This window comes from Aquila chrysaetos, chromosome Z (assembly GCF_900496995.4).
Source record: "Aquila chrysaetos chrysaetos chromosome Z, bAquChr1.4, whole genome shotgun sequence".
NCBI lineage: Eukaryota > Metazoa > Chordata > Aves > Accipitriformes > Accipitridae > Aquila > Aquila chrysaetos.
Window position 1 is genome coordinate 16,383,931 of NC_044030.1, and position 12,839 is coordinate 16,396,769.

The 12,839-nt window shown below is 38.5% G+C and overlaps 1 protein-coding gene across 5 annotated transcripts in view; it reads right to left on the reverse strand.

The window, feature by feature from the left end:
• Positions 1-12,839, reverse strand: part of TDRD7 (tudor domain containing 7) — a 51,711-nt gene that overhangs the window by 10,738 nt on the left and 28,134 nt on the right. For all 5 annotated transcript variants that reach the window (XM_030004124.2, XM_030004123.2, XM_030004121.2 and 2 more), the window contains exons 7-8: positions 4,833-5,413; positions 657-843 (exon numbers count right to left, since the gene is read on the reverse strand). In XM_030004124.2, coding sequence (XP_029859984.1) covers positions 657-843; positions 4,833-5,413 — 768 coding nt within the window. The remainder of the gene's footprint in view (positions 1-656; positions 844-4,832; positions 5,414-12,839) is intronic.

Here is a 12,839-nt window from a genome sequence, read left to right on the forward strand (position 1 = left end):
ATTAATGTTTGACTAGGCAAGAAATAATTGAGAGGTTTGAAACTTTTTTTACAGTTCTATCATATGTTCTGGTTTTATTGCCAGATGGCACGAAGAGTCTGCTTGGCCCAGGAGAAGTTTAACAGAGAAGTTAAATAATCTCAGATGGGTTTTAACTAAAATGTACACTACATATAACTCCCAGAATACTAGATCTGCCTGGAAGGGAACACAATTACATCCTTCTCATTGTCTTGCTATTTAGTGCGTGTAATTTGTACTTCAGTACAAGACTTCAAACATGATCTATCAGCAAGCGAATTTTGTTCTTCCCTTTCTCTTCCTCTGTCCCACTCCAAATAGTGCTACTACACCCATTCCTCCTAAGACTATCAAAGGTACATTTTCAGTACAAAAGTGCTATAGGGCCCAACCCCATATAAAACCCCAAACAACCCCCCAAAACTCAAACTAGTTATGGAAAAAAACCTGAAAAACCATTTAATTTTGGCAATCACATAACTTCAAAAAAGTCTTCATTTCTCATATAATTGAAAATAGAAGTACTTCAGGGCAATAGAGAATGCTAGTGCAGCATATTTAGGCATTGACTGTGTACCTAAAAACCAAGAGTGTTTCAAGTCTTTCTCCAAGTGCCAGAAGAAGTAATTGCTTGCCTTTATTCTGTTGTCTTCTAGAGAAATTATCCGAGCACGCAACCAGGCGTCTTCTTCAGCGTGTACTGCAACAAGTTGCCCAACACTCAGAGACTGAGCTAGTGACACTGTACTATTCTGACTATAGTATGCTTTCATATCATCTTCCATTTGTTCCTGGGCGGAAGAATAATCTTTGCCCACATACCTACAGTATTTTACAAAACAAAAACAAAAAACCACCACAAGAGTTAGGATGCAACTTCAAAAAAGCTGAATAAAAACCTAAGAACACTTATATGCATATATGAATATGAGTAAATTATAGATACGTACATTTTCTAAGCACATCAGTATCCAAACTCTTTTCCCATTAACAGGGCTATAGAAAAGTAACTGACATAAAATTTAGTACTTTTGTTGACAGCTAAATGCGGTCCAGCAGTGTATAATCTAACACGCTCAACTAGATTTTTAGTAAGAGCTCTTACTTGATTATTACAATCATGTAGAGCAACTTGACCACAACAGCAGAGTAGTATCTGGGACCAAGTATAAAAGAGAACTAATACATCATCTCTGAAGTTACTCTGTCATTAACAAACACCAGCTTAATCTGGTTTTTACTAAGGTTGATCAAAACCAAGGCATCTAAAATAAGTTTACAAACCAGCTGTCAAACCACGTGCTGTTTACTCTCAGCCTTCAGAACAATCCTGATATTAGGCTGCTGACCTAATGGTTCATATTAAAGCAGTTTGTGTTGCACAGATCTTCTTTAATAAAGTATATAAACTTATGAAAACTCCAAATGGGAAGTTCTGAATGCTGCAGAAACAAGTCAGATTAGAGCAGACAAAAGGAAAACTTCTTCCCAAATTTGTATTAGTAGCTACTGTTTTAACTTGTTCATAGAGTGATTAATACTGATCATTTCTACCACACAGTTTAGATTATCATCCTATGAAAATCTAGGTGTATACTGAAGGTCTGCGATATGCCCAGGATTAGTGCAGATAGTGTATTATGACATACTATTCTAACTTTATTATAAAGATTAAGTTAAATCTGATCACATTCCAGCAAACCCTCATTTTCCTAAAGATAGCCTGCTACCTCACCATCCAATTATATATTGATTTTCAGAATGACAGCCTTTTTGTTTCAATGTAAGCACTCATCTACTTCATAATGGACAAGGAGTGGGGTGACAGTCACATACATGCTACTTAAAAGTTTATTTCTTAACATTTGTTTAATAAAGGCACTTAACAGACAGTAGGAGTATCTTAACAGAAAGTAGAAGAATCTTTTAGAATTTCCTGCCTCACTATTTTCTGGTAATAGGTGAGCATCATAGTGAAGAAGTTTTTGGCTGCTTAAAGGCAATTGAAAAATTATTTTCAGACTCTAGAAAAGAACCTTGGACAAAAACCTCAAAAAAGTGTGTTAGAGACTAGTCTATGTGCAGGTGGCCAGACACTGCCAGTGTGCATTCAGCACCATTCTTAGTCTCAACTGGAACCAATTCACAGGTCAAGTAAAGCTTGCTGCTTCATTGTGAAAGGAACAGAGGGGTATGCTTCCATAGTGAAACAAGCTATAAAATTTTGTCTATTCAAAAAGATAAAAGAAGAGGGGAAAAAACTATCCGAGCTGTAGCACAGAAACTCAAGGTAGTTGAGAATAAAACATTAATTATTTCTTGTAAGAATTCAAATATACCACCTAGTGTTTCATCTCTGCCTTCAATTGCACTGTTGTAAATGTGGAGTGAGTATCTCGGAGTGTTTCTATCACCTCACTTTCATTCTGACTGCATAAGAACTCTTACAGAATTGTACCATGTCTCAAAAATGAAATAGCACCAAACCTTCCAGCTTTGTCTTAATTAGTACTGCAGTTGAAAGGTCTCAGCCAAACAACATTTAGCCACACACAAAGAAAGTAAAGAAATACTGCTCTATTCCTAAGGCAGAAAGAGGAATCTTGATTCTATTGATCCTGCAAAAATCAACATCAACCAATAGGTGCTACAGGGTTCTTGTGTAGATCAGAAGAAAGTGACTGCTAGTACATGCATGGGAAAGGTGAGTCCATGCATTGTTTCCTTCCTATACATCTACATGAACATTTTCCTGTCATGGCAAAAAACCGTTCCCATCAGGGCTAGTTTCACCTTGAAGATAAATGACCTAGCCCATGAAGTACATAGATAACCTTAAATAGTCATTTCTGTATCTAGGGCCAAGAAACCACTAATCACCACCATGTACCTACACAGAGCTGACAAATTCAGAAACTTTAATATTGTCCAAGAACCAATGTCCAAAATTTGGGAACTGCTGCTTTACAGAAATTTTAACACGATCACCCTCAGCTCATCAGTGTCATATGGTGTTTTAATCCATGGAACTTGAAGAATTCCCCCAAATAATTAGTGGAAACATCCTTAAGGTAACAGATTAGAAAGCTAAGATTTGTTACTCCACATATACAGCAAGTTATCAATGTGGCCAGAATTAAAAGGGATACAGTGAGAAGGAAAAAGTTTTGCAGAGTTAAGTCCCACCTGCATAGCAAGCCGGAGGTAAGAGACAGATAATTTGTTCCTGCTCTTCCCAATACAAAACATGCAATATGCATTGTGTCTAACTGTTTCAGTATCTCTACATACAGATTACTACGTGTCTTAAATTGGCTGTCTCTCCCGGCACTATTCATCTTCACCATCTTTCATGTCTTAGACTAAATTCAAACAGAGCTCTTGCAGGAACAATCTAAAACATAAAGCCTCTCTTTTCCTTGATGTATTCTTCCTTCTGTGATTTCTTTTTTTTAAGCTGAGGCTCAGACACAGCTGGAATTTGTGAGTTCTTTGCTAAAATTATTGACTCATCCAGCCAGAAATAGTACAAATGTTAATGATGGATGAAGAATCTTGCCTTACATTATGCTTTGTGGTAAGACCAGCATACAAAATAAATGTATAAGCAATGCACAAAAAAGCTTATCTGAGAAAAAGCACAATATAGGAATGGTGCTAGCAGCTAAAACAAAGATGGCAACATTCTCAAATGAGAATTTCTCTCATAACCCCCAAGTATGGGGATTTTCACTAGAGATTATCAGCCATTAAGATTCCATGACTTCAGGGAACTAAAACAGTGAACTGACACATAAAGAAAGCTCAAGGTTGAGTATTCCAATACATTACTGATAGCTAGAGAGAAAAAGGATATCTAAATTTCAGCCTTAAGGCTAGTGCATTGCATATTGCCAACCAGCAATGAGGAACAGGGTATTAGTTTCATAGTAAAAGGATCTGTAAGTAAACTGCACACATACTCATTTTGATCCTGATCAGGACCTCTGGGAATGACTGAAACTATCTAATCAAAACTGAAACTGCAGAAACTACGGGAAAAAAACCCAGAGCTGTCAATATAGTATGCTACCACATAGTTGTTCAATTCATCCTTTGAAGTGACATAAAATTTTTTTAAGATTAGGCTCGATTTGAAATAATTTTCAAAATGAAATATCCTCTAAAAAGTGTTTGGTTTTTTTTGTTTGGTTGGTTGGGTTTTTTAAGTTTTAAAGAACTGCTAGGATCTGCATGTTTTATCCCAACAATGATGTATAGAAAGCTTATCATGGTATTTCCTGAAACAGTACAACAACATATATGTAAGGTGGCCACTACAATCCACTTCTTACACTGTCCTCTAAGGCTGGGCTGACTAGCAACCAAACTAAGAAGCACTAGTAGTTTATTGTTGGATGGAAGCTCCTCTGTCCCCCAAAGTGAAAAACTGCAGTGTAATCTGAACACACTCAAGTCACACCTAGTTAGTAGTAAGTCAGTTACAGAAGTAAAAGATATTTTAATAAGTATTGCAGCAATATCTGACTACTACTATGTGTTACAATAGGGTTATTTTTAGAAGACTTCCAATTGCAAGTCAAATCTGCTGTCTCAGACAAGCTAATGATAGAACTGATCAGCTCAGCACTAAGTTTCAGAAAACTTCCATTTAAGCACACAAAAGAATCTTGAGTTTTATTATCCAAATAAGTAAATAACAAATTCCTGCAACCTCCTGTTCATCTGTTCTCTTATGGCAGACCTGCAAAATATGAATATGTGGATTTATAAATAAAGCAAAAAAGACAGATTCTGAAGTACAAACTTGCCTAATTAGAACCTCATTAGTGTTTTTCAGTTCTAAGACCATGACGGACACAGATCCTTCCGATGGAATGATTAGAGGAGGAACAGTTATGTTCTCTGGATACTGGTCCTTGGATTCTTCACATTGCTGTTCAGCTGTGGCCTTCACACCATCATGCCTCTGGACTTTCTCAGTGACATTTAGATTTTCATCAATGCGTCTTTGGGGTTTAGCATAGAGGATGGCCTTTCTCGGGACTTCAGATACATAGTCTACTACACATACATCTGAGAGCAACTCTAGATTATTTAGAATGTCTTCTGGAAATTTTACTTGGTAAGTGTCTTGGTACAATTTGGGAAGTGCATTAGCCCAAAGACCACTGGAGTACTTCAGCAAGATGTTGACAACTTTCTGCTTGAAATCACTACTAAGCGATCCAGGTCTGGTGTCTATATTTGGTTTTAACAAAGGGTCTACTTTTGAAGAAGTAACATTCTCAGATGCCTTTTCTTGCTCTGTATCACTTTTTGCTATCGGTGGTATTTTCTTAGCAGGATAAAGAAGCCCATCCATCTGATCACCCCTGTGTACTTTCTCCACCTTGGAAAACAAAAAGTAGAGTCAATAATCAATTGCATCTCTAAGTCTAAATAATCTTGCCAATTACATTTTTATAACATGCATTTTATACAGACTTTGAAGTGGACATCCACAGGGAACTAAGCTTGAGGCAGTTACTACAGGGTAGTATTTCTTGTAATGCTTCCTCCTCCATTTTGAAGGATACCAAACACATATGACTACATCAGTACAGGACAAATACCTAATCTATGCAATTCAACTCTGACTTGCCTCCAAAGAAGTACAGTCTCTCTTTTCTTCTAGAAGGACCAGAAGATGATGACACACTCCACAAACTTAGGTCTTTTGCACATTAACCCCCCTGATCTTCCACACAGTTACTCATATCACAAACAAAAGTTTCTGTCTCAGTTTACTGAGGGAAAGGGGATTTGATTGTATACTTCAGAAACAAGAGGACACCTGTCAGGCAGTGTTGTAAAGGCTATCTGCTGTCATGCTCAGTGAATTTTTTTTTTTCTTTAAAGAAGTTCTGAAATTAAGGAAGAAATTTCTGGATAACAAATTTCATAATAGATTTGATTAGGCCATTTTAAACCATGCCCACAGTCTCCCTCCAGACCCAGACATTTTGCCAGTCCGTATGTCTCTATCTGTTGCTAAGTTCAGTAATAAGCGTCTCACATGGTCTGAAGTCACAACCTTGAAAGCACCCATTTGAGAACCGTAGAAATAAACTCACAATAAAATTCCACTTCCTAATGTGATGCAGTTTCAACCTAGGTCAACCTAACTGTAGCTTAGCTTAGCAGTAATATCTATGTAGAATCGACGTAACGAAAGCTCTCAGTGTTTTCACATTGGTCGCAAAGCAAGAACAACTCCTGCAATAAAGAAAAGTTATTAAGGTTTATGTAGCTCCACCTTGATGTTCCTTCCTCAGAGGAAACAACTCATCAGTTTCCCGAGTCCACATTACACCAAAGTCCTTTTCAGAGTCAGATCAATGAACAAAACATTGAGTAGTTGAATTACTTGCTACTACTCAGGGGTGGCATTTACCTTTACGATATTGATGTCCATACCCATCAGAACTTTACAAACCTTGCTAAAGTCATTCTTTGCTGTTCTGTCTTAGCAACATATAACAGAAGCATAACAAAGAAGGCTTTAAGTATTATTTTACATAACAAGAATAATACATGTCACTCATTATCAAGATAACATTAACAAGACAAGAACATTTAGTTACAATACATTGAAAAAACTGAAAAAAATGGTCATTACTGTGTCAAGAGCCATGTATTTTCTCCTATGTGCACCTCTTCACACTCAGCCCAAATTGCCACATGGTGATCTGAGTTGAGAGAGTGAGCAACACCACCTAAGGGTTACTACACAAGTGCATTTCCATACACTTGCTGTGCATCACATTGTCTAGTCTGGTGCAAAAGCAAGGTATCAAACGGTTCTTGGGAATAGGTCTTGGTCAACTTCCACGAACACTAGCACATGTGCTATCTAAAACTGACACAAAGGAAATAGTTTTCATAGATATAAAAAAAATATTAACCATGTTAGAGAATTCTCATGCATTCACGGTGGCATGTCTGAATCCTTCTCTATCAGTGAAAACCAAAGTAGTAATATTTTCTGCAAGAATAAGACATGAGAAGGCAAACAAACCTATCTAACAAACCTCAGCTCCCTGAATTCATGTGAATGAGTCCACAAGCTTTAAGACTCAAGTCTTTCCAAGTAGGCTCGCTAAACCAAGGAGACATCCCCTCTTAATTGGGAGAAAGGAGAGGTAGTGTCCTACAGACATCCATTTACTAAAGAATACGTATCTACTATAGGATAAAATATAAACAAATCCTATAAAGAACTTCAATGTACCACTGGTACATTCACCAAGTTCTTAAGCATCTCTGCTAGTCAGCTTGATGTAAGAGATGACAAAACATGTCTGGCCATGCAACCTAGAAGAACCAAAGATGTCTTCAATGATTCATGACAGGAAGAAACTACATTTGGACCATCTGGCATCAGGAATCTTACTGTGCCTCTTGAACCACAGGTGAAGAAAGGAGCTTGGTTAAAAATAAAAAACCCAAACTTATCAAAGCCTTGCAAAGGCTTTGATATACAGTTAAGAGACCAAAGTATATCAAGTGACCCACAGAAAAGATCAGGGCATACCACCTTGTCAGGTAATGACATCCTAGATACAGAGGAATTGATAAGGATGTCCCAAGTGTCAATGCACAAGATTAAGGAATTTTTTTAAATGACCAGCCAAGGAAACTTTTAGCTCCAGAAAATACTTGGCATTATCAGGACAGCAACCTGTTTGAGAAGGCTGTGTTGGAACGTATGGCAGTTCATCCTGAAAGAAGCTGGATGCAGAGATCTACCTTTATGCACCCTTTCTCTTAGCTAGCTCTTTTTAACTAGTGCTGCAACAGAGAGGAATAAATTTTAGCTGACAGGACTATTAAACCTTACACACTAAAGACTGGCAGTAGACTAAAGAGAGAAGATCCTTAGAGACCTTTAAGCCTCTTAACTCCAATAATAGCTCTGAGGTTTTCTAGGCATTGAAGCTGTGTTTTGAAGAGACTGTATATGCTGACTGAGCAAACGATTTAGAGTCAGAAAAATGCATTTCAGTAAGTTGTTTCAGTTTACTTTAGTATAAATAAGCTCAGGTGGACATCATCAGGCTACTATTTCTTGTGTAGAAGTTAATGTTCAAGATGCAACAGACTCCTCCAGACAGTGCTATGGCCAAGACACCTTCAAGGATGCACAATACGACAGAAACTTTTAATTATAAGCAAACAGCTTCACTTGTGAGCAGCACTTCAAAACAGCCACATCTTCTTTAATACAAATATCTCAACTTGGTTTCCAGCTGAGTTTATAGATTTGCCTGCAAGGTACTTCCCATTAGTACGGCTGGCAGGCCTGCTTTGCAAGCACAGCATGCCTGCTGTCACCTCTCCCTTAGAGAGCATAAAGTAGAGTCAACAGCTGTCAGAATGTATTATCAGGGCAACAGAGACTGAACTCATTCTGCACAGAAGAAAAACATGTTTGTCCTGGGCCTGAGTAACAGAGGGAGCTCTTAAAAATTAAAAGCTGGAGCCCCAAATAATAAAGCTTCAAATTAAAAAATATTCCCAATACTGATACTGCAATTGAGTAATTCAAGTGGAATGCAAAAGAAGAGCAAGTCCACTCCTTTTGACATACACATATAGCGGGGATGAGGGCAGACATGCTCCTGTATGTGTTGCTAGGACAAAAGCTTTGTATATGTGTGCTTGACAACATACAAGTAAACCACTACACTAATATATATAATCAAAAGAAAGCATTCACTTTGCGATGCCAGAATGACCAAAAGAACACCAAGTCTTGTTTAATTGTATGTACAGTCATGATCAAAGAGCAGACACACTGGCAAACTCCTAAAGTATCAATACCTCCCAGGAAGGAAGCAAAGAAAATACCTCCTTGAAATGAGAGTTTCTAGTCAGATAAAGTAGAGTGTCCGTTGTTAAAATATGACTGGATACAGCCCTGGGCAAACTGCTCACGGTGACCCTGCTTGAGCAGGGGGATTGCATTAGATAATCTCAAGAGGTCCCTTCCAACCTCAGTGATTCCATGATGCTGTGAAATGTTTATGCAATGTTAGAAGACCTGGCTCGGTTCTTCTGAATTTCAGTTGAATTTCAGTTATCAGGATGTTAAGAACTACCTTCAGAAAGCACAGGCCTCTTATAATACTAGGGAAGGCAAAACCATTTTGAAACGCTTCTGATTTAATAGCCTTTTCAGTCACTAATCCTGACAGGTATGTCAGTTTCAGTAAGAGGGTCCAGAAAAAGATCAGTTATGATATTCAGACTGGCAATGACAACAATAAATTTTGGTGGATTCTTCACAGCAAATACAGAAGATACTTTCAGCTCTTCAACTGAAGTGAAAACTTTCAGATGCTACAATGACTCTGAAACCTTTCTATTTCTGGTAGTCATTACTTCTGTACTTAACTGAAATGTTAAAACACAAGTCATACTGGGCATATTTTTGTATTTTCTTTTGCTGTTAGACTAAAGGATCCTTTTTGCCAAGATATCCCTTGTTCAGGTTCAGCTAGTGCTCAGAGCTGGGGTGGTTAAGCTCTGCAAAGTTCAGGAGTGTCTAGGTTGCCCCCTTCTGCCCATTCTCCTTACTCTCCCACTTTATTACCTTGCACATCACAGTGAAGATAATTATTCTCCACAGTATCTCATGCTTTTGGGTCTTTTCACTTCTGAAAACACAGTTACAAGTGATGCAATAAGCCAGCTCAGCCAATCTAACAACCCATACTGTGGAGGGCTGCCCTTATTCCTCATCCTTATGCCAGCACTAAGGATTGGCAGACACCTTTGTCAGCAGTTCTTTTTGGCTGCACTAATTTTCACCTCATAATGCAGTGAAGTCTTCCTTAGTGGTCAGAGAAGTGCAAGATTTAACACACAAGGAGTTGCAACAGTATGTGAAGCAGGAACAAGGAAAGATGCTGTCAAATGGAGTCTGACTTAATTTGGTGGCTCATCATGTTGTCTAACCACTCATCAGTAAGACTGAGCTTCAGAAATATTGAGTAACAGCCTGTTCTAGCACTGTGTTTGGACAGCAAAGTTATTCTGGATCTTGTGTCCTCAACTGGCTCATTTCCACACATACTGTGACACCCGCTTCTCAGTGAGGCTGACACTAACTGTATTTTGCCCTGTGCTGTACAATATACAACACATCTAGTTAAATTTTAGGCAGAACACATCTTCTGTTCACTGAACTCCATTCTAAATCACTAGTAGCTCTGTACCTCATACTAAGATACCCACTAAAGCAAACTGTCAGACCAAACATTGATTTCTTCAATGAGCATGACAAGAGAAAGCTAACTATCATAATGGTAGAGTTCATCTGCAGGAGATAGTTCATAGGGTTTGTGTAAAACTGTGCAAGCCTTCATTTATACATACTACCAGCCATGATAGCCCATCCGTCACCTCCTCCATGTGCAAAGTACATTCCAGCTAATAAGAACACACTATCTATTACATATAATTAGAGCTGTATTTTTTATTCTCTCAAGTCCATTTCTCTGTTTGGAATGATGACTTTTGCTTCACACAGCTTAATCGTGGTACAGAAATTCCTTCCTTGAGAGTAAAAACCTGACAGAACCAAAGTTGCTTAAGGAATGCAGCTGGTTACTATGGCAATCCTTCTCTTCTCTGAGTGGACCTGTTTAATTCACGAACACTACAGTAAAGACTCAGCTGCCAGATGTAGCAGTATGTACTACCCAGTTGGTTAAGAGAGGGGATACCACCCAGGAACAGAGGTTCAGAAAACAACAGCCATAATCCTGTTTCTGTCAGTCTGTTTACCAGCTGATCCTGCCACCTTCCTAAGCCTTTAGTTTCACTTTCTGCAAACAGTCACAACTATTATACAATGTAAAAGATGAAGAATATTCTGAGAACTCAATACTGTTAAAAAAAAAAACCAACCCCCCAAATATCCCACCTGTCAACTAGGCAACATACGCAAGTCCCATTCTTGTCTGAAAATATCTTCTACCTTCCTGTTTGTAATGACCAATTCAACTTGTAATAACTACTTAAAAAAACCAAACCAAAACCCAATCACAAACACCCAAACCCCACCAAAAAAACCCATACCAATTTTCCCCTTCTTTTTTTCTCTGATTTTTTTCCAATTACATATCTTCAGGAAGACAGACAGCCTTTGTGATCTGCCCAGCACCATCCCAGACATCCAAGAGATGAAACAAAGAACACTAAGCTTTCCTTTACTGTATAAAACCTCCTCCTCACAATAGCGAGGCAAACGTTCTCCAGTCCAAGGAGCATTTGCACCGAGTATCAGCCAATACAATACCAAAGTGCTTAAGTGCACTAAAGAATATGCTCAGGTATTACATATTCGCTAGCCATATGCTTATTAAAAAGCAGTAAGACAACTGACTGAGGAATGGTAGCTTACTGGAGATTAAACTGGCTGCTGATGACAACAGATTAATGGTTAAACTGATAGGTAGTCAGAGCCAGTACGATGTTTTATGAAGAACACCACCTTTGTTCTAGAGCTGTTGAAAATCAAGTATATCTTTTCCAGCCGAACTGGAATTTCCAAATTCAGAATGGTAGTGTTATTATTCTACCAGCTCCTTAAGAAACCAGACAGAAAGACTAAGGCAGCCATTACTACAAGAAAACTCTGGAAACAAGTCTAGAAGCATGCATCCCTTCTTTCTGCCTATTAAAAGGTGGCTGCCTGCTATTCGCTGTTCTTTTCTAACTGCAAGAATGAATTTGGGAAGACAAGTGGAGAAAAAGGTAGAAGACAGCTTCACCTGACAAACACAGGGGACTGACATACTTTGTCATCTTCTTGGGCTCATGTATAAGCATGAAAAAGGGCCACTACTACAAAGAAGCACCAAGACTGCCTGGAAGAGATCAGCTGTAGAATAATTACATACAGGTAGGTTGAATCAGCATGTTAGAAGAGCTGTACTGGGTCAGAACAAAGATGCTCCTAGCCTGACATCCTCTTTGACAATAGCAGGTGCCTATGAAAAAGCATAGGGGATAGGACAAACATAGTGATACCTCTTCCTCCCATTCTGGATACTCCATAGTTCATTCAGGCACTATCAGTCAGTGACAGTTTCTTTGGAATGAAGTAGTTCGTGATGACTAAGACCATAGATCATCTGTTCATCAGTGAATGTATTCAGTTGCTTTTGAATTCAAGATGATGATCATTCCCCATTTACCTTCTCCAGGTCTCTTATTATTTTACAGCCCATACCTCCATCTTTCCCCACCTAAATCATCTAACTTAACTGTTGCTTGTACAAAATCCATTACTTATCTTTACCTGTCACCCTTCTGAATCACCTTTTTGCTCTGCTTGATCTCTCAGTGAGTTTTTGTTTCTGTATTTTTCGGGTGGAGATGGGAGGAGCACATCTGATTTTGACATGTGCTTACACATTTCCCCAGGGGTACAGTGTTTGCTATTTTGTTCTCTATTCATGAGAATAGAGACTGGACCATCTTTTCAAGGAAGTTTGCTGCCTCCCTGGGGCCTGAATTAGAGATGTCAGCAGGCAACTGAATAGCTTAGTACAGCTTTTGGACTATTATCCACTCCTGCTCGTTCATGTGGGTACTAATGATGTTGCAACAAAAAGACTAAGGTCAATCAAAAGAGATTTCAGGGCCGTGGGAAGAATGCTAAAAAATTCAGGAGCACAGGTAGTATTTTCCTCAGTCCTACCAGTAACAGGGACGAAACAGATGAGGCCAAGATACGAACACCTGACTCTAGGACTACTGCCTCC